Source organism: Panthera uncia, chromosome D2 (genome assembly GCF_023721935.1).
Source record: "Panthera uncia isolate 11264 chromosome D2, Puncia_PCG_1.0, whole genome shotgun sequence".
NCBI lineage: Eukaryota > Metazoa > Chordata > Mammalia > Carnivora > Felidae > Panthera > Panthera uncia.
In genome coordinates, this window is record NC_064818.1 from 53599068 (window position 1) to 53622334 (window position 23267).

At 44.4% G+C, this 23267-nt stretch overlaps 1 protein-coding gene across 1 annotated transcript in view; it reads left to right on the plus strand.

Moving 5' to 3' along the window:
- The first annotated feature begins 10531 nt into the window (after nt 1-10531).
- Nucleotides 10532-23267, plus strand: part of DNTT (DNA nucleotidylexotransferase) — a 30348-nt gene continuing 17612 nt past the window's right edge. The window contains exons 1-3 of the mRNA XM_049646465.1: nt 10532-10749; nt 21926-22097; nt 23037-23162. Coding sequence (XP_049502422.1) covers nt 10547-10749; nt 21926-22097; nt 23037-23162 — 501 coding nt within the window. The 5' untranslated portion in view covers nt 10532-10546. The remainder of the gene's footprint in view (nt 10750-21925; nt 22098-23036; nt 23163-23267) is intronic.

The window sequence follows — 23267 nt, forward strand, 5'->3', positions numbered from 1 at the left end:
ACCGCGCTAGGGGCTGCCCACAGCTGGCCTGTACTTCTAGTTTCTCGTGTACACGGCCTTGCCTTACCTTGCCCTGCAGTGTGGACGTGTATACACACACAGGCATAAGTTCATGTATCAGGATGCAACATCACTTACCTCATGTGTACAGAGAAAATGTGAGCTTTGTTATCTTGTCTGTAGAAGAGCTGATTTTCTTTCTTCTTGTTGGAAGGTGGGAAAAGAACTAAAGTTTAGTCCCGGGTAGCCATTTCAGCCCAATCGAAATCGTCCCATTACATAACCCACTTTTGGCTCACGTAACTCCAGGAAATGTACTACTCCCAAGGTGGCTCCTGGGTATATGAGAGAAGCATGCGGTCCCGTGCCCTTGCGGCATTGGGGAGCACTGTCTCACATGGTGGTGACAAAGCGGAGCTATGACTCAAAAGGTGACAGTGCCTTCTCCCGAAGCCCTGCGTGATGCCACCTGCTAAGCGCTGAGTGGAACGAGTCCGAGTTGTCCAGAATGTTGAGAAAAACATTAAACAAATTAAAAGTAGTGATTTCATTTAACAAGTGCAAATATCAAAAGGAGTAAGAAAGGAATCTACGTCTCCGTATCTTTTGAGCTTTATCTGAAGGAAGACAAACGAGAGTAGCGATGGCAGCTATCCACAATGACCGCCCACAATGAAATCCTAAGCCAGGAGTTGCATCAGCCTCTGTTTGCCTGGGATGGAGACTGGTCCCTGACATTTCAAAAACTCAGGTAGTTGTACTGTGTAGCCAGGGATGCGAACCGACGTTCTCAGTAGAGAACAAATATTCACATAGCAGTGTCTGCAGGTAACAAGTCAACAGTGCTTTTTCGGTTTGCTTTTGCTTTTTACCCATTGTTGTGTCTCCCCAAAATTCACACGCTGAAGTCCTAACCCCCAGTGTGGTGGTGTTTGGAGGTGACGCATTTGGGAGGCCATTAGGACATGAAATGGAACCCTCACGAACAGGATCAGGGCCCCTCTGAGAAGAGACGTTAGAGACACCATCTCTCTGCCACATGAAGACACGGTGACAAGGCAGCCATCTCTGCAAACCAAGAAGCGGGTTTTCACCAGGAACCATATTGGCCAGCACCTTGATCTTGGACTCTCTAGTCTCCGAACTGTGAGAAATTAATTTCTGTTTTTTGAGCTGCCCCGTCTGTGGTATTTTTATTATAAGCAGCCCAAACTGACTAAAACACCCACTGTGCCCCTGGAGACTCTAACATCTAAAATTTAGGGCATTTTCCTCTCAGAGCTGTTGGGCTCTTCTTGGATTTTTCTGGAATTCTCCCTCTTCTCTCCCCATGTTTTCCTCCTAAGCTGTCTGAAGCAGACTTCAGCTGTAATTCTTTATGCTGGATCCTCTTCTGCCTTTTCTAATAGAGCTCAGACAGGTTTAGTTCCTTTGAGACTAAGTAACCCACTACCTTAGAAAACTTTGAAAGGAACCACCACAATAGCATAAGGTTTGTACAAGTTAAAACATCTTGGTGAAATATAATCACATCATTTGGCACACGAGGAGAAACTAAACCATTGTGTCTCTAATTTTAAACATTGAATATGAAATTTTTCTTATTTTTAGAAAGTAAACAAATGCTCACAAACCCTTATGAAAAAAGATTACTATGTCTTTTAAGCGAGTGCCTGCTCCCCTCCCCTCCGCTTAAATTATTCTCTTTGAGAAACACACATTCAACAGAAATTTCTCATTGTTACATCCAACTCAGAGCTGGGTTTCATACCATATTCACCGATGTAGGATTGTTTCTACTGAGCCTGAGCGGTTGAACCCCTTTTTCCTCCCAGGTGCTGATAAAAGACTTTCACTTCCTGGCAGGGAATAGAAGGGTTTTGGCCGCATCCCCAGCAAAACCAGCTTTAGAGAAATGGTTTGGCACGAACACTTGTGGGCCTGAGCTGTTCTCTTCTGTGCCATCCTCAGGATTCTCACTGGCCTCTCTGGATGGAAGCAGAAAGCTTCTTAAGCCTGTAACTGAGGACAGTCGCCTGTGTGCAAGGATGAGTTCTACAGCCCCGAGGGTATACAAAGGGGTCGAGGATGGTCTCCTGTATCATCACGAAGGTTATGACCTAGGTAGATAGTTAGGCAGTTAGAAGACAATCAGAATCCTTAAGTGTCCAAGGTGTGTTCTTAGGACGAGTTCCCGGGAAGCTGATCCTGAAATGTGTGCAGGGAGCCGATCGGGGATGCCCGTGGGATCCACATCTGTTGGAGGGGAAGGAAATGCACACCTCGAGAGGATAGTTGTTCCCCAGTGCAGACACGACACAGGCCTCAGCCCATCCCACAGGATGCTCTGGAGCTGGGACGGGGGGCTTCAGAGTTGTCACCCCTTGAGGCAAGATGGTCTGGCCTTCGTAACCCCCCTCCCATGTGGCTGTCTCCAGGGAGGGTCCTGCCCGCAGGCCAGGTGGCTCCCTTTGGCAGGGAGCCATCAGCTCACAGCACTCCCTGCAGCAGAGGAAACGCGTGCCTCTGAAATAAGGGGGGGCTTGTAGGCAGCACAGTCTGCAGCCACGACAGGGGACATCTGCGACTGTGGTAACGTTGGTAGCAGGAGGGGGCAACAGTTCATTCCTAAGGGACAAGGAGCATCAGGGAATATGAAGCATATTGCTGTCCTCAGCCTCCGCTGTTCCTTTCCCTCTAACATGAGACCATCTCAAACCCCTAGAGTTACCAATACTATGATAGCGTAGAATTGCCCCCATAACGTCTGGTAAAGGCACCTGGGTGGCTCGGTTGGTTGAACATCTGACTACAGCTCAGGCCATGATCTCATGGCTTGTGAGGTCGTGCCCACATTGGGCTCTGCTATCAGCACAGAGCCCGCCTTGGATCCTCTGCCTCCCTCTCTCTGCCCCTCCCACACTAGCTCGTTCTCTCTCTCCCCAAAAAAATAAATAAGTAAATAAACATAAAAAGAAGAATAACTGAACAACTCAACTGACTCTCCTCAAACCATAAAGGACAAACACATTGCAAATTTGGTTTAATTCTGTATTTTTACAGTTTTGGTTGTGATCCTATTCTCCAACTCAATGTCTAAATAATTGCGAGATTCTTTTCAATGTTGTTTCTTCATGATTTACCTCTTTGCCTTGGCCCCTTTATCCCCAGTCTCTATCCCCATGGCCAGTAGCTTCTCTCAGGCCTTTGCCCAAATGTCACCTCCTCGGTGAGGACTTCTGATCATCTCTGTTAAAATGGCCACCCCCACCCCACCCCATCCGCTCACTTTCTTTCCATAGCACTTACCATCACCTGGCCTATTCTAGTTCATTATTAATTATATGTATTGTCTGTTTCCCTTTAACAGAGTATACATTTCATGAGAGCAGGGATAGTGTGTTTTATTCCCTCTGTTTTCTTAAACGTTTATTTGTTTTTGAGAGAGAGCATGGAAGCGGGCAAGGGGCAGAGAGAGAGGAGGACAAAGGATTGGAAACAGGTTCTGCGCTGACAGCAGCGAGCCCGAGCCTGACGACGTGGGGCTCGAAATCACCAGCCGAGAGATCATGACCCTAGTCAAAGTCAGACACTCAACCGACTGAGCCACCCAGGCGCCCCGCACTCTGTTTTCTTATTGAGTACAAGAGTGCCTGGAACATCCTATAGCCACATGATAAATATTGGCGAATGAATGAATGGCTCCAGTTTAAACTTTTGTCAGCTTTTCCCCTGACCGATCACAATGGTCTCCCAGCGGGAGTCATAGCTTTGGATCTGCACATGTGTGAGGCGCCCCCTCCCTAACCACTCTACGCCTCCCACCAGGCTGACTTGACCCTGCCACTGTCCCGCTCAGAAGTTCTCCAGTGCCAACCCAGTGCCAGCTCAGGTGCTCAGCACTCTCAGAGACCCGGCCCCTCCCTCCCTCCCTCCTGGCCCTGGAGCAGCGGGCTCCCTCCTCTGTGAGCATCATTCCTGCCTCTCCCCTCCCCTCTCTCCTTGGAATTCTGCCAGCAGGAGATCAAAAGAGGTGTTGAGGACTTCATAAAGCCTGACACCCTTACAGATGACCGTGACTGCTATTCCATCGGTGTACTGTGATCATATCATAAACTTCTCAATTTTAAATTCTAGGTGTCCTGAAGGTAGGAGCTAAAGAATCAAGCTAAATTTTCCCCTTTACTAGAAATGAAGCTCATCTAGTGACTCAGATCACACGGCATGGTGGAGCCGGCTAGTGCCCGCTGACAAAAACCAAAGGCTAAATGTTCTGGAACTTTGCCAGCCAGTGTCTAACATTCACATGCTCCCCGCCGCCTGTCTGACCCCTGGGCTTCTTTGTGGTGTATCATCTAGAGGGGACGGAGAGGTTACTAGTTATCTCAGAAACCCCATCAAGTGACAAGCAGAGAACTAAAGGGGTCTGGGGAGAGAAATGAAGGAGTGATTTGGGGAGGGTGGGCGAGTAGTTTCTGTTTTAGGCATTTTGATTAAGACCCGTAAGAGGAACCTGAATGGGCCTGGCACCCCAGAGAGAGGAATGGGCTGGAGAGAAAGATCTGGAAATCACCCGGGCACTGACAGTACTGGAGGACTTCCCCACCAGGTGTCCAGGGGCCATAAATGACCCCAGGGACCCCACCCAGCGGCCACCAGCGCAGTCATCAGCTCCTGTCACTCTCATTTCACTCAGGCTTCCTTTGGCTACCCCAGTTCAGTCTTCGATCACCTCACGTCTAGATTATCACCATTTTCTCCTAATCTCTTCCCTTCCACTCATCCCATTCATGACTGCCTGATTAATTTTCCTAAGGCCCCAATTCTTTGCAGATAAAATCCCAGCTCTCTTTTCAAACTCTCCATTGAGGCAAGTACCTGTGCTTTCTCCCCTCCATGCCTGCTATGAATGCTTTCAGCCACCATTTTGTGCACAGCTGGAGTTTAATAAATAGTTTTGAATAAGGACTAGTCACAGAGTCACAAATAAGCTGCGGTTTCCATCAATTTCCTTGTTCTTGCCATCCTTTCTCACCTTGTGGGGAAAGGTGAAACCCCAAGTCATAACTAAAATGTAGAGTTTCCTTGTATTTATTAGCATGAAGGATCCATAGCTACAGATTGCTTCTCAGTGGTAAGAAGCAACGTTTCCAAGATTTTTGTCATGCGAGAAACTCTATAGGTTTTCCCAAGGAGGCACTTCTAAGCTCCAGAAAACATTTGCTGCCCCCAAACCAAACACAGCTGTTCAGGCAGCAGAGGAAGCTGGTGCTCGGTAAGAAACCAAACCAAAACAAAACCCTGCCCGCACGTTTGGGGATGGCAGGTTTCCCAGATCTACAGCTTGAAATGAGTACATGATACAAGATATTTGGTATATAAAAGAAAATAAAACTACCGGAAGCAGAAGTGTTCTCTCTCAAACTGAATTCTTCTAAAGCACGAAAACAGAGCAACGGGACTCCCAGGGACAAAAATAATGTTGTTGATGGGAAGAGACTCACTTCTCCACCAAACCAGGGAAAATATGCAACCCTCTCCCTCTCCCTCCACTCATAAAGGTGTCTAAGAATGATCAGAAGGATACCAAGAACTACCCAAAATGGAAGAACAAATCAACATTAAACTAGAAGGGCAGCCATTGCATAAAAGTGTGACAGTGGCAGTCAATGACAAGAGGTGCTCCTTCAGGTAGGCTGGCACTACCTACCCAAGCCCGGAGCCCAGGGCGTATCTGCCAGCACCTGGGAGTGGCAAGGTGAAGGTGAGCGTAGAACAGGGCCAAGTACGCCCGTAGGCCAGGTGGGTGTGTTTATGTTCTCTTGTTCCTCACTTACCATGTGATGAAGTTGGCACCGTAATTGCCATTTCACAATTAATCGCATGGGTTAAGTGACTTGTCCAAGGTCACATACCTGGTGAGTGGCAGGTGGTTACTAGGCCTAACTCCAGGCCCCAAGGCTTAGTACACATGGAGCCGTCAACACTTGCTGTGTTTGACAAGATTCCACAGGTGTTCTGGAGAACGAACAAACAAAAATACAGGCAACCTGGGAATACATCGGGCTAAACACAATTTAAGAGGTTTCTTTACTGCAAGTCTTCTTGAAAACGTTAATGTTCTAACACAAATTGTATAGTTCGTCTGGCTTTCCTAAACTTAATTCACTACAGAACTTTTTCTGACCATTTATTTATTTTGGGGACAGCGCAAATGGGATAGGGACAGAGAGGGGGGAACAGAGGATCCAAAGAGGGCTCTGTGCTGACAGTCTGACAGCAGTGAGCTGGATGTGGGGCTCGAACTCACCAACTGCGAGATCGTGACCCGAGCCGAAGTTGGATGCTCAACTGACTGAGCTACCCAGGTGCCCCTAATTCACCACAGAACTTTTCGTTTTGCCCAGAACACTTCATGAGACTTGTGTTCCTTGGAACCCATGTTGGGCATCATAGCAGGGCACCCCTTTGGTCTCTGAGATCCTGAGTCTGTTCTTGAGTGGGCCTGACACCACTATTGAAAGAGTCTAGGGAAACCAAAAGGCCAGAGGGAAGTACTCTGAGAAGATACCTCTCAAGTGTATGGGGACGCAGAGACAGGACAGAGAGGGACAGAGGAGGGAAGTGGAACAAGAGGGCTGAGCTGTTCTACTCACAGTGGACACTTCTGAGGACTTGTTGCATGCCAGCACTCTTTGAAGTGCTTATTCAGTCCCCATAATCACCGCTAAGATAGAAATCATTATAATCCTCATTGCACAGATGAGGGAATTGAGGCATAGAGAGGTTTGGTAACTTGCCCGAAGTCACACAGCTCATAAATGTCTGGGTGTTGAATTCAGGCAGTCTGGCTCCCTAACAACTATAGTATACTTGCTCATTTTGGAGAGACATTTAGTTGGGAACTTCTAGGGTGGAGAAGGGCGGTCATGGCAGAAGATTCATATCATAGTTACCCAAACAGCATAGAAGCTTAATAGTAGTAATAACATCAACTTACATTTGGTTTCTAGCTTATTCTACACTAACTGGTGCCTACTGAACAAGGTGTTGTGTTAGATGCTGGGGACTCAGACGTGAATACAACCTATATGACTCCTGCCCCACTGGACTATAGTAAGTCCAGGTACACACAGGGGATTAGAGTGTTGCAATACAGAGTGACACATGCTCTTATGGGCAAAGTGGCCCAGAAGACTGGGCAGGCAGGGAGGCACCTGATCCAAATGTAGGATAGCTTGGACACTTTATAAAGGACGTCCCTCCCTATATGCCACTTGAAAGGAGGAACAGTTGGTATGGAGGTGTTTTAGAGAGATCAGATCTTCTTGTCCCCAGGACCACACCAACAGCTTGGAATTCAAGGAAGGCCCTAGAATGGCCTGACCACTGTACAGTGTGGTCCTTCTCTTGAGATTCTCCTCTAGCAAGTGCAGGGCTCTCGTCCTCCATAAACTCTGCTGTGGCTTTAGTGCAGATGCAGTAACATCCCCTTGCTAGGGAGTCTCCAAAACTAATCAATACCTTGATCCTGGGCGTAGCAGGAACAGGAAAGCTGCCCCCAATTCCCCTGTGCCCCCCTGCATTTCCAAGCCCTGATGCATTTAGGTGGGGCCATGTGACTAGTTCTGACCAGGGCTATAAACAGCAGTCATGTATATCATTTTTGAGACAAAGCATTTAATTGCTAATGCAAGACCCCCAGTGCCCTCTTCTCTGCCACGGTGACCAAGACAACCTCATAGTCCAAGTAGTCCAGGTACAAAAATGTGAAGCTTCCATCAGTCTGAGTCTTGAGTGAAGGAGAATCCTCTACCCAAAAAATGTCATTAGAGAAAATAAACTTGTGTCGTGTTAAGCCACTGAGATTTGGAGCTGACTGACCCCATACACTGGACCAAGGGTGTGCTCAACACCTGGTGCAAATAGTTCCAGAAAATGATGGTTCAGTAAGAAGAAATTAATCAATTCTTGCCGTTAGCAATGCCAGTGAGAATAACAATAGCAATTGACCTTTGTACAGTGGTTCATGATTTCCCAGGCACTTTCGTGAGCATGATTTAATTTAATTCCTGAAATGATGAGACTTTGGTATGCTCAGCCCCGTTTTAAGGTGAGGCTAAGGGGCTTCACGCCTCCCTTCCTCCCGCCATGACAATGGCCTCAGCTCTCATAACTGTCATCCTAGCACGGGTTACATGATACCCCTGGAAGGGACCCTCAGAGGCAGGAAAAAGGACGCAGATGCCACAGATCCCCTCCCCAGATTCAGCTTCAGTAAGTTATCTAAACCAAGCAGGATAACACAGCCCCGTCCATTCCTCAGTGGGGTCTTGCCTGGTAGCGAGATAGGATTTTACACAAAATGTAAAAGCGTTTGTCCCTCAGCCCTGTGTGTAATTAGCAGAAAACACAATCCATTGCCATTTAGCTTACTCTGAGCAACCTCCTACCTTTGAATCATAGCTTGCATAAGGCCACCTGGTATCAACTCAAGGTAATTTTTCTAAGTTGTCTGTGTTTGTGGTGGCAAACGTGACTCATGTTTATTATAGAGAATTGGTAAACACAGAAAAGCACAAATAGAAATCATGCATAAACCCTACAACCAGCGATATCTACTATTATATTAAGCTTGCCATATACTTCTCTAGTCTTCTCTTTCAAAACTGATGTCATACAGTAACTATTATTTTATACACTGATTTTACAATTATTAGATTGTGAACGTTTGCCCATGTTTTACAATATTTCCTTATGACATGGTCTTAGTGGCTGCGTAGGGTCCTGTCATACTTTATCACCTCCTGCTGTTATTGGACATTCATGGTTTGTTTGTTTTTTTAAGTCTTCTCTGTAAAATGTTGTGATGAACCTCTTAGTGCATTCATATTTATGTGTCTCTCTTTCTCAAAAAAATGGAAATGCTGGCTTAGGGGATTTGGACGTCTTAAAGATTTTTGTTGTTGTTGGAGTTCCTTTTAGAAGGAGTATACCTCCAGCAGTGTAGGTGGGTCCTCATTTCCAGTGCCTCATTTAATTGGACAGTGTATCAGTTAGGGTCCAGCCTTGGACTTAGTCCCTCTAGTGCCTCCTACTGGTAGAGCCTAGCAGGGAGCCCGCTGACCTTGAGAAATGGCATTTACACAGTCCCACCCCCAACCTCATAGAGCCCAGGAGAGAAAGGTGGATTTGGGGCTGATAGACAATAGCCTGATAACCAGACAACCATCATCACATTTAAAATTTTTGCTGGTGATCTTTTCAATACCAGTGATTCAAAGCAGATTAAATAAGACAGTGGTTAACATCATATTTTGTTGATTTAATAGTTTTATAAAACATATAGATCTGATTTCAGATCGAACTGGTTCTTCTCTAAAAACAAAACCTCAAATTACTACCAAATGACATTTATTTGAAGTGCTTCCTCTGTGCCAAGCAGACAGATCTGAGTTCAACTTAGCTTGATAATTTCCTACCCATAACCATTTATTAGCTCTGTGACCTTGAGCAAGTTGTTTACCTCACTGGGGATGCCAACACCTACCAGGCAGTGGTATTATGAAAATTCAATCAGCTAAGGCTTATAGATGCTTGCCCTGGCCACTTGGTAGATGGTCAAGAAATGAGATTTATAAAGTATATTGATGAGAGACACTAATTTTTATTTTGCACATAAAATTATGAAAATGTCGTTTTATGACAGCAATCTCATTTAAAGATCATCCCGTTCCATCCCAAAAGATCCAAGTTTAGAGTTACATAATAGACTATTCTCCAGGCAAACTTAATCCACTGAAAAAGCTGAGATATATAACATTTGGAGTCCGAAAACCTGAGTTCAAGACCTGGTTCTGCCTCTTTACTCTATGATGTTGAGTCAACTGAGACTTGGTTTCCTCACTTACAAAATGCATCAACATAGCTAAAGTGTCCATCATGAACAAATTAGCACATAGAACAACATGGAGGGATCTGAAAACATAGTTTTGAATAAAAAAGTGATCAGCAGAATGAGAAACTTAGCAATGCCATTCACGTAAAATCAAAACAACTGCGTGCATTGTATAACATCCACACAACCTATAGAAATCCAATGTATTATAATGATTGCCCAAGAGAGGAAGAGAACCAAGCAAGTTGGAAGGTTAAAAAGGAATAGACGACAAAGACAAGAGGGGCCCGAATGAATAAATGAACAATAAATAGATAGGTAGATGCTAACATGGGAATAATAATGCTTCCCTACCTTCCTCACAAGGTTACTCTGAGGATCTGGTGAGATTATACATAGGAAAGCAAAGTTAACTTACTGTTTCCATTACGATCTCCACATTGAACAAATGAGTTGAACGGAGATAAAAATTCTCCATTGCTCTTCAGCAGGAAGCTATCACCAGGGCAGGGCCCAGGAAACCCTTCCCTGACATCAGAGTCTGCCAGTAAGATGACATCAGAGCTCTTCATGAAGGAGGGCGGGCTCTCCCTCACTTCTGGAGACACCGATCGATGGCACAGGCAGAAGCATCAGAAGCTTCTTCCCATGGATCCTTTGCAAATGGCCCACTCGAGCCCTCGGAAGAAGAGGCCCAGGCAGATGGGTGCCTCAATGGTCTCTCCTCCGCATGACATCAAGTTTCAGGATTTGGTTCTCTATATTTTGGAGAAGAAAATGGGAACCACCCGCAGAGCCTTCCTCATGGAGCTGGCACGAAGGAAAGGATTCAGGGTTGAAAATGAGCTCAGGTAGGACCTCACTGATTTCATTTTGTGAATAGGCAGGGTTTTTGTGAATAGCTTCTTTGGAACCCAAAGAACCTGTGTCTTCTTCCACATATAGAAGAAGTGCTATTTCTCCTGGGAAAGTAGGTTTGAAATCAAAGAACACATTCAAGCCAACTAATTAAAGGAAATAAGATGTATAACTGATACAATTATATTGAAACTAGTTGGCACCAAAAGATAAGGTGGTTTCTTATTTTTCTGTTCTTTTGTTTTTGCCTTTCACCATTATGAGATGAGGTATCCAGGGATGATAACAGAAATATAATTGGAAAATTTAATGCAGAAACCACTCAGTTTTGTTCCTGACCAAACTGAACAAAACGCTATTGAGTTCAATCAAAAAATTCAGCTACTCACGGCACCTGGGTGGCTCAGTAGGTTGAGCATCTGACTCTTGGTTTCGGCTCAGGTTGTGATCTCATGGTTCATGGGTTCAAGCTCCACATGGGGCTCCGCACTGACAGTACAGAACCTGATTAGGATTCTCTTCTCTCTCTCTCTCTCCCTCTCTCTCTCTCTCTCCCTCTCTCTCTCTCTGCCCCTCCTCTGCTTGTGCTATCTCTCTCTCTCTCTCTCAAAATAAACAAACTTAAAATTTTTTTTAGCTACTCTGAGGCAGAAAGGATGGTTTGGTTCTTTGACAATTAAGCTAAATATCTGGCTGTGGTGAGGTGACCAGTGTCTGTGATGGGCTAGGATGAGTGACTGCAGCTGGCTCTCCATAGGCACCCAAATGTGACCTTGATCATGCTTTTCTGAAGAGCAGTCCCAGCGGGGTTCACGGAGCTAGGGGTTCTGGTTAAAGGTTCAAGGACAGCTCTGTCCAGGGCTGCTAGACATGGGGCCGAGTGATGAGGTCAGAGCTCAGACAAAAGGGCAACTCTCTGGGTCATCTACACTTGTTTGCTCACAATCCCGTTCATTGCAGCAATTAGCCTTGTGGTTCATCTAACCGGTCTCCACTGGATGGAAGAGAAGACAAAACAAAATCCAGAAACAAATGGTATTAAAACCTTGAAATGAGTAGCTCCAAACAGAACGGCCACGGGGCTTGCAGTGGGTAAAGAATGACTAGCACAGTTGGCTGGCCTTGTTTGTCCAAGGAATAGATTGACCACAACTTACCTGGGAAAAACTGTAAGAATTCTAAGTGAAAAGAAATGTTTTACTTTAAAAATAGACTTTGATATTTAAAAATAAAGCTGACAAGCATTTCCTGCTGAAGAAATGCCAGCTTCATATTGCTAGAGAAACACAAGACAAAAGTCAGTAATAAGATACGGTAATTTCCAAAATACTCATAATTCATATGAAGAGTCAATGTCACAGAAACATTTTATTTTATTTTATTTTTTACTAAAATGCCCTATTCAGAAATTCCTGAGTCTCCCATGGTCTCTCTCCCATCTGATTTCTCTTTACATGAACTCCTTTCCCCCCTCTGCCTCTTTTTTTTTCTTTTTAGCCCCCTATCTCGTTTGGGATGTTAAGCTCCAAATCTCAACACTCCTTCCATGAAATTGTAGATTTCATCTAACTGTTAAGTCTACCCAATCTTACGGACTTACATAAAATGTTGGAATTGGGGGAAGAAAAGATGACATAGTTAAAGAGGGCAAACCCCGGAAATTAAAAAAAAAAAAAGGAAATTGGAAAGCAGAAATGAAAAGCCTTTGCAAATATGGAACTGCTTTTTGTGGTAAAGAAATTTGACAAGGGCCAGGCAGGAAGGCAACAGCCAGATGGTCAAGGTACCACTTACATAGAAAGCTCTCTCAGTGGAAACGGCCATACTTCCAGCAAGGGCTAACTAGTCATGGACACAGCTACGAATACAGACATGGTGGCTCGGGCAGGTAGTTGGGAAGACACAGAAGGCAGGTTTCTTCTTTTGGCAACAGAGCCAGAGAGGCAGTTCTGTGCCCCCAGATGCTTGCTGCCAAGGACCAAGCCCGGCTGCTCAGGCAACAGAGGAAACTGTGCAGGGTGAGCTAACTGCTGCCAGGCATGTGATGGTGAAGCTACCAGGCTGACAGCCCAGAAGACACGTTAAATGCAAACGTGTTCTATGGACAAAAATAAACCACAGGAAGTAGAAGTCCTAGCTCTCAAACGGAATTTCTGTACAGAGATACATAGACTGTAATTGGGAGAGACAATAGAAATTATGGCCGGGGAACATCTCTAGATAAGAAATCTAGAGAGCTCCAGTTCTGGCTCTGACCCTTTCCAGCCACGTGGTGGGGAGCAAGACCCCCTCTCTCCTCTCTGCCCTTGGTTTCCTGAAAAATAGTCTGTTCTATCTGAGGTAAGCACCAAAAGTGATGATGGATGTCAATGTGCTTTGGTGAAACAAAACAGTTATACAGATGTGAAGTGTGATTGTTTTCTTGTTAATTGGCTGGATCCATTGACAGTAAAACCCTAAGGAGAGGAATTGAACTAGGTCAAATGATATAAACAAAGAGAACAAAGACAGGAAGGAAAACCATCAAAATGTTGTGATTATCTTGTGAGGAAGGGTATAGTAGGAAGGAATTATGGTTGCTTTTATTTTCTGTGTTTTCCAAATTTTTTATGGTAAGCATATATTTTAAAAATAAAGTTAGTTTCTATACGAAAGGATACTTCTCATTAGTGAAGCCTATCCTTTCTCTTTCTAGTACATAAGATTCAAAGAAAGAGAAGATGTGTGTGTGTGTGTGTGTGTGTGTGTGTGTGTGTGTGTATTATATATATTATATATATAAGGAGCAATCTCCATAGTTTCTAGCACATTCTTTGGCTGCCAGGAGGATTACATTCGAGGAAACATCTGATTCCTACTTTACCTGGACCTGAACACATAGCTTAGAAATGGTGTGCCTCAATCCACTGAACTATCTGGAGCTATTTCATTCCCGAGCATACGTGCACTGTATCCTTATATATGGAATGAGTTCCACTAATATTATATCTTATATTAATGTTATATTTCAGAAAACATGCTATTCAACAACCATTCGAAGCTGGATCTTAAAATAGAAATCAGGGGAGATGTCAAGTCATTTGACACATTTTGCACATTCATGAAAAAGATACTGAGTTTTATTCCATAGTCAATATCCTAAATTTTAGAGCAACTTCATAATCCTTACATTATTTAGGATGAGCCAGAGAAGGATGAGAATCCAGTGCTTGTCATGTTCTTATTTCAGTCCCTGGTTCTAATACTTTGAGCTGTTTTAAAACTCTGTCTTCGACCCTCCTCCATGAACTCATTAGTTAAGTTTACTATGTCTTGACCTAAATCACTCATGTTGAAGAAGAAAGGGCTGTGGCTAAGGAGGGTCACTTTCCGGGATGACACTACCCAGTAGTTTAACACTTGCTCAGTTCTGCTGTTGGAGCAGTAGAAACCCACCGGATGGCACTTTTGTCCTGCTTAAACATCTTAATTTGTCCACAAGGGTATCTTTGGGAAGTATTGTCTGTTGAAAGCAAGATATACCCCAACCTTGAATCCCTCCTCCCTACACCTCTCTGCATCCAAGACCGAAGACCCCTGGAAACCCTCCTAGAGGACAGAACTTCCTCCCCAGAACATGGGTGGGATCAGTGGTGAAGGGTTGGTCCCAGCTCTGCCACTTGGCTTTACATCTTATCCAATTACTCCTCCCTGGCTCCATAAGGGCAAGGGCATCTTAGGGGCTATCCTGTAGCTCATTCTCAGAACTTTGACAGTTTTCTGATACACAGTGGTTTCAAGAAATATTTGCTCAGGGGCACCTGGGTGGCTCAGTGGGTTAAGCATCTGTCTTTGGCTCAGGTCACGATCTCACGGCTCGTGAGTTCGAGCCCCGCATCAGGTTCTGCGCTGACAGCTCGGAGCCTGGAGCCCATTTCGGATTCTGTGTCTTCCTCTCCCTGTGCCCCTCCCCTGCTCGTGCCCTCTCTCTCTCTCAAAGATAAATAACAAAAACATTAAAAAAGAATATTTACTCAAAGAATAATTTGACAAGTATAAAACCAGACAAAGGAACTTGTGATTACCAAGATTAATTGTTGTAATTAAATTATTTTTCAATGATGCACCAGTATTACTTTTGTAATCAGCAAAATAATAAAAACTTTATAAATTCAAGGACATGCATTGTAAGCTCCAGCCCTTCTCTGGTCCAGATTACCTCATGTTTCAAAATCTGTGGATTTTAAATTCATGTTCATAATTTCATTTAAGGTGGGATGAAAAAAAAAAAACCCAAAAACAAAAAAACAAAACAAGGCAAGACCCCTTCAGTCTTAAGTATATCAGGGCTGGAAATAGAAACCTATCTACTGGTGATAGTATAAGTGTGGAACAAAACCAAATAAAACTGCTTCGATTTTTCTGTTTCTGGGATTCTGAAACAGATCAGTTGCTAAGGGAAATTGGCAGGAGGGTTTTTAAGTGGTATTTAGCTCAGTTTAACTGTAAATTACTATTTAAAGTCATTATGTATAAGATAAGTCCTACATCAGATGGGAAGAATTGGGAATGACCTCTCTGGGGAAAGAAAACAATTTTAAAGACAAAGATAAAAGCAGGTGACCATCCGTGAAGACTGTGGAAGTCAGAGTGGGGGTCAGTCTGTCTCCAGGCCAAGAAGGAGGGCCACCTCTTTCTTCATGAAGCATTTTTCTAATTATACTCAGAGGCAAGACCAACTAGGAAAAGAAAGATGGGAGCAGTGAGGAGGTAGATACCAGAAAAAAAAAATCAGAACCAAAATTTGTGAGTGAATGTCCTAACTCAGGGCTTTCTGAACATCTGAGGGTCACATTCATGATTGTTATAATCATGTATGTTTTACCACATATGTTACTATATACTTAACGTGTTTCTTCTAATTGCCCCTAAGATGAATTGTTAAAAATAATTTAGCCTTGGGGTGCCTGGGTGGCTCAGTCGGTTAAGCGTCCGACTTCGGCTCGGGTCATGATCTCACGGTTTGTGGGTTCGAGCCCCGCGTCGGGCTCCATGCTGACAGCTCAGAGCCTGGCGCCGGCTTCCAATTCTGTGTCTCCCTTGCTCTCTGCCCCTCCCCCACTCACGCTCTGCCTCTCTCAAAAAAAGATAAACATTAAAAAAATTTTTAAATAGTAATAATTTAGCCTTGTCCTAAGGAATAACATAAAACCCATGAAACTCATAAAAAACATGAGTCTGATATGCATAAATTTAAACATGTAGATATAAACACATATGCCTTTTCAGTGTTCAGTTGTGTACCCGCTAAAATTCTCTCACGTACCTTCAGAGCAACGAGTACCACGCTGGGAAACTCTGGTACCATGGAGCCCAGAGTCTAGTGTGCGGGAAAGAGAGATTTTCTCTCCAGCACCATCTCTCAAAATGCGGTTCTCAGGCTGTGAGGTCGTCTTAGAATGTGGTGGCCCCCAAGGAGAGGCAGGGACGATTTTCCCTTTGCTTGCATCTGAGAGGGCTTGTGACTGCTTCAACATAGTGACACCGCGTGACTTTTGATGCTGGGTCATAAAGGGCCCTGGGGCTTCTGCCGCTCCCTGGATCTGCTAAACAACCTCATGTAAGGAGTTTGAGTCCCTGGTGAGAGGGGCCACGCGAGGGTGCTCAGGCTGATAGATGCGGCCCAACCCACCTCCCTGCCATCCTCACCAACGTGCCAGATGCACCGAGCCACAAGGAGCATCATGCCTCCACCGGCACCATACCCAACAGCTGCCTGAATTCTGAATCCTTGACCCCAAATTGTGAGTTATAGTCAAAGCGTTGCTTTTTTTTAAAGCCTCAAACTTTGGCATAGTTGGTTATGCACCAATGACTAACCGGAGCTGACTAGGCCAGAATTACCAAGGGAGCACATTCCCGGGCTCTGGGTAAGATTTACTGAATCTGAATCTCTGCTCATAAGGCCCAGGCATCTGAATTTTAACCCCACTTCTTGGATGTCTCTGGTGGACACGAGTTCAGTTCCTTTAGAGCTGTGGATAATTAATTCATGAATTCATTCCACCAATGGTCTGTCTATTGACTGTTCCCTGTGGCAAGCTGAGGGACAAATCCTAGTTCAGAATTGTTATAATTGGTTCAAGCCTTCCCAAACTTAGTCCAAGCCATTAGTGATTGGCCCTGGCTAAGGAACTAGGTGTACTTAAAAAACTGAATTCATGGACATTTCAGGAACAGCCATCTCAGCAGAACCTTGGAGTCTTTGGAAGGGGCTGGGGTCACTGCCCAAGGCTTCCATCACTTTTATTTGTTTATTTTAAATTTATTTATTTTGACGGAGAGAGCACGGGCAGGGGAGGGGCAGAGAGGGAGAGAGAGGATCCCAAGCAGCCTCTGCATTGCCAGCTCAGAGTCTGACGTGGGGCTAGAACTCACGAACCACAAGATCATGACCTGAGCCGAAACCAAGAGTTAGTCGCTTAACCGACTGAGCCACCCAGGTGCCCCCTCCTGTCACCTTTTAGTATGTGAAGAAAGCCCAGGACTCTGGGGCCCAGGCAGGTACCACCTCAGTCCCAGTGCCAGGTTTTGGCCTTGAAAATGACATTCATGTGTATTTTTCCCCCCTTCAGTAGAATGTGATGATAGAGGGTTCATGACAGAAAATGGGAAAATATAGAAAAAAAAAACTTGAACAGCACCTCACTCAGGGGTCTAACCACAGTCTAGTGGAACGTTAAGAGATTGCTTGAGTCATGCACAGCTGGGTTTGAATCCTGGTTTCACGGAACCTCCACAAGCCTTGGTTTTCTCATCTGAAGTTATATATCGCCCACCTCGTAAGACTCTTGTGAGGATTAAGTAAGAATATACACGTGTGTGTGTGTGTGTGTGTGTGTGTGTGTGTGTTTATTTTTTCTAATGGTCTGGAGTATTTCTCTCCAGTCTTTTCTTGGGGGTATGCCTGTACATTATATTCTTTGTGGATCCTTATCCAGCACTCCTCCCTCCGCGTCCCCGGTAGAGGGACTGTCTCTGGTAGAGGCAGGGCCGTGTCCAGAGACATCCCCGGTGAAGAGACAGTGGTGGTGCAGGAGGGATGGTCAGGGTGAATGGTGAGGGGCCCGAACTTGGAAGGTGAGCCCCGGGGCTCCACCTCAGCATATCCGCCTCTCTGCGAGGTTTAGGAAAACTCAGAGCTCAGAGAGCCTGCCAGCCTCCCCGTGGCTTCTCCATGTTGTTGTGTAGCTATGGCAACTGTTCTTTCAGATTTTCTGGGACAGTTCTGCGTGTCTTGCAGTCTCACTGCGGTCCATATGCCGTTGGACGAAAGGCACCAAACGCAAATTCCGTGTAGCAGCAGGGACACTGTGGCCAATAGGAACTGGCCTACAGAAAGTGTTATTGCCTCTCTGTTTCTGCCCTTCGGAGGGAATCAGGGTTTTTTATTATGATGCCACCCTTCCAGATGTTATTCCTTCTGTGAAAAGGAGCAGCACTCTCTACAGCCATGGAAAAAGCACGAAGTCACAGAGGGGTCGTTCAGTTTAGTCCTGCACACGGGCTTTGGATTAAAATAGAACAAAACAAGGGTCTAGCTAATCCTGCTCCACCAATCATCAGCTGGGTGAATTTTTCATGTCCCCAAGGTCTCTTCTCATCTTAGATGGGGGTGAAATTACCTACCTCACAGCATTGTTGACAATTAAATGAGGGAATGCATGAAATGTGCCTGCCACGGTGTCTGGCCAGTAATATTCCAATATTATTAATATTTCCAATATAGGCATACTCAGAGCAGAGAGAAAATTGCTCTACCAGCAAACAGACAAAGAGCTGCCACAGCACAGCACTGAGAAATTGTCAGCAGAACACATAGGAGGCAGTGGCTCTCCCAGGAGCGCTGATGCCACAGGCTCAGAACTGACAGTGAACAAACACAGTCAGAGACGGTGAATGGTCTGCGAAGGGCACGTGACAAGCCCAACACAGGAAGCACATTGTAGTCCAGAGCCAGGTGGCCACGAGGAGTCCATCGGCCAAACTCAGGCAACACAAGAAGACAGGGAATGTAGACTGGGCTAGAACAGACAGTATTCTCTAGACAGTGTTCCTTAAGTGATTTATGGTGAAGGACCAGTTTTCAAAAAATTCACCGCAGATCAATGTTTTTATCAACAAACAAAAAACAAACAACGAACAATAAGCTACTGTGATGGTGTCGAACTACCATTAAAGTTTCTAAATGCTGACTTTCGATTTCTGTGCTTACCTTGTGGGAACCAGTGACAAGCAGTCCCGAACTCTGAGTAGCTCTGTGTGAGTGGCTGAAGAGGTCCTATTTGATTGTGTGCGTGTGTGTGCTCTATTGTTGTTGTTGTTGTTGTTTTGTTTGCCAATTGCTTAATGAGCAGGGGTTGGAAGTTTAAATCAGTCTTTTTCCATAGGATGTTTGGCCTGTCATTTGCAAATATGCTTATATTAACTCTGTAAGAAATGCATGTGGTTCTCATCCAATAGTGTGAGCTCACACATTACCACATGGCCCCAAGGAAAGCAATAGTGGGGGTGGGGATGATAGGAGAGTGGATGGTGAGGGGCTTGAATTTGGAAGTTGAGCCCCAGGGCTCCTCCTCAGCATACCCTTTCCCCTTGAAGTTTAGACAGAGCCTTAATAATAATAATAAAAATAAATATTATACTACAATTAATAATAATATAATAATGAAGTTTCCCTCCAAAGGGCAGAAATCTAGATGGAATAACACTTCCTTTGTAGCTCTATTAATCCTTTTGTTGTCTTCTTAAAGTCTTCACATAAACGATCTTGCAAGAAGCTTGTTATAAAGAATTTTTGGAATGATGTGGACCTAGAATAGGGATGCAGAGAGTTGCCTTCTCCCAACTCTTGTCAGATGTGGTTTCACCACGACGTACTTCTGCTTGGCCCGCTGCACATCCTGCCATCCAGATGGTCTCAGCTCTGGCCCCCAGCCCCCAACCCTCTCCCCACGTCAGACTTAGATTCCAACTGTCAACCGGACATTTTCACTTGGACCTCTTGCCATCCTTCAAATGCAGCATGCCTGAAATAAATTTCATTTCCACTGTCCCCCAAAGAACCGCAACTTCTGAAATCCCTATTTCTACCCAAAGCGCTCTTACTTTCCTGTATAAATACGGGAGAGTAATAGTTGACTCTGTTCTCCACTTCAGCTCTTGCAGGTGAACTGAAGCCAGAGGTCCCTCTTATCTCTTTTGCCTTCCTTCCTGGTGCTACAGGAGCCAAACTGGGTGAGAATTATCCAGCTCCCAACCCTCCCACCCATCACTCTCCCCTCCAAACCATTGTGTGGACCAGATTAGTTTTTTTTTTTTTTTAAAGGGGGACAATTTATTATTTTTTTAATTTTTTTGTAATATATGAAATTTATTGTCAAATTGGTTTCCATACAACACCCAGTGCTCATCCCAACAGGTGCCCTCCTCAATACCCATCACCCACCCTCCCCTCCCTCCCACCCCCCATCCAGATCAGTTTTTAATTTATTATTATTTTTTTTACTTTATATAATAATCTGTATTTTTTTCAATATATGAAGTTTATTGTCAAATTGGTTTCCAAGATTAGTTTTTTTAAATAACATAGTGATACTATCACTGTGTCCTGCTCACGAAAGCTTTCACTGGTTCCACAACCCCAGAAAATAAGATCCAACCTCCCAAACGAGGCTTCTAAGACCTTCTGTAACCTGGTTGCCCCAACCGACTCAGCCACATCGACAACTACTTCCCAACATAAACTCTTCACTCTGATCCAGGCCATTCCCCTACTTTTCTTCTGGCCCCTGAACCTTTTCTTCCAGGAGGGCCCTAAGTTCTGCCATCTAGGTGCCTATCCCTCCCCATCCATCAGTGGACACAAAACCCTCCTTCCACAAAGCCAGCCAGCCTCTCCCAGCTCACACCGGCTCACACCAGCTCTTTTCCTTCTCTGCACATCACTTGCAGATCTTGTCCATGCTTTATGCCTTGTCATAACATATCGTTAACCATCTGTCTCACATAAGATACTAATGTCCACAAACTTCCCTTTCCTTCTTTGGAAACTCCAACTTCTTACCACTGCCACTACAAGGAACCTGGGCTGTGAATACAACAGCCAACAAAAAAATACCCAATGCATCTATGAGTCAATCAAAAAAGGAGAAGGAGCAAGAGGAAGTCAAGGAAGAGAAGTAGGAAAGAGAAAAGAATTCTATTTTTCTCTTGGATGCCCAAATATGCATCTTGCTATCTCCCAGATTCATAGATTATTTGAACTGAAAGAGACTGAAAACACATTGGTTCCAAGGATATGATGCTGACCGTGAAGACTTATTAAAAACTAGAAATAACCTACTTGACCCAAAAAAAGACAATCAGAAAGGATGAAGGGCATTTACTAGCTGTGTGGCCTTCAGAATGTCCCTTAAACTCTGTTCTTCAGTTTCCTCGTTTTTGAAGTATGAATAACATAACACGTGCCTGAGGAACTTTGTGAGTATCAAATGAGATGATGGGCGTAAGGTACTTGGATGGTGCTGAAGCATGGTTAAGTGCTCGGTGATTATTAGGCGAAAGCTTCCTGCCTACCCTCTGTCACAAGATTGTGCTTTGAAAAAACATGTAATACTTCCCCAAAGCTGGTCACCATCTATTAATGGGCTGTGAGATCAATTTAATGAGATGTTAGAAGCATATCTACATGTATCTATATTTTTATTTTAGGTCATAATATAAAACGTATTTCTAACTGTGGGTCATAGACAGTTTGAATGACACTGGACTGAAGTCCTCTACAAATAAATACGAAATGGCATACCAAAGCCTCCTGTGGAATGCTTGGTGCTACTTTAAGAAAAATTTCATCTTCTGTCATCTCTGGACTTTGGGTTTCCATTGACACCACAATTCTGTTAATGTTTTCTTAATTTTTCTCGTGTCTGACATGTAACATAGACCACTGTGGCTACACTAATTAATGTAGAATTCCCTTCCCTGGAGGCCTAAATTGTCTGTGCCTATGGTCAGGTCTAGTATGCATCTTTCTTCATCAGATGGGATGTTCTGAACACCTCAAGGTAAGAGGAGCCCTTCTCCTTTTGAAATCCCCCTCAGCTGATAGCTTTTTCTTGCATTCTGCAGTGATTCCGTCACCCACATTGTAGCAGAAAACAACTCTGGCTCAGATGTCCTAGAGTGGCTGCAGGTACAGAATGTAAAAGCCAGCTCACAGCTAGAGCTCCTGGACATCTCCTGGCTGATAGAATCCATGGGAGCAGGAAAACCAGTAGAGGTGACAGGAAAACACCAGCTTGTAAGTGTTACGGTTGATCCTCTTTGCCCTTTTCTTGACGATTAGGAACATGGGCTATAGAATCAACAGACCTGAGCTTAACCCCCAGGCGGTCTGCCTTCTCCCTGTGTGACCTTGGGAAAGTCACTCGGGTTTTCTGAGCTTCAGTTTCCTCCTCTACGTTATAAGACAGCAAAAGAAACTACCTCACAAGATGGTTAGGGAATTAGAGTAACATACGTGTAAAGCACTTACCACAGAGCCTGATCTATGACAGGCAGCTGATAAATGGTAGCTGCTTTTATGAACAACACTATGCACAAATATTTCAAAATGTGGAAGCCTTGATGTTCTGGTAACCAGAAAAGTAGAGGCTTCCTATTTTTTTTTTTTGACTGTCATCATTCATAAAGAAAAACTGATGAAAATTAATCTCTTAATTCCAAGTCCTTCACCATTAATGCTAGAACCCGCGGGAAGAAGGTTCAGACCATGAGTACCTAAGTTCGTGGAAAAGGAAAATGGTACTTAATTGATGGTTCTTTGCACGTTTGTTTTTCTCATTGCAAAAATAACACATGTTGGGGCACCTGGGTTGGCTCGGTTGGTTAAGCCTCCAACTCTTGATTTCAGCTCAGGTCATGATCTCACAGTTTGTGGGATGGAGCCCCATGTCAGGCTGTTCACTGACAGTATAGCACTTTCTTGGGATTCTCTCTCTCCCTCTCTCTGCCCCTCCCCAGCTCAAAACAAACAAATAAACTTTAAAAAATACAATACATGTAAACCGTAGCAAATGCAAATATCAGAGACGTGTGTAACATAAAATCTGACTCTCCTATAATTTTATCCTCTTCAGGGACAATTGCCATCAAACTGCCTCCAATTTTTCTCCTTCATAATATCTATGATTATGACTATTGATTGCTATTAAAAACGGATGCTTCCGCATTTGTTTAGGTGAGAAGAGATTATTCAGCTAGCCCAAACCCAGAGCTCCAGAAGACTCCGCCACTTGTAAAAAAGATCCCTCTGTATGCATGTCAGAGAAGAACCACTTTAAACAACTTTAACCACGTATTCACGGTAAGGGGCTCTACAACAACCCCTAGAGCAAATGAAGAGCTTGCAGCGTCTTTCCATGGATCTGCAAATTCTTTTTTTTTTTTAAATTTTTTTTAACGTTTATTC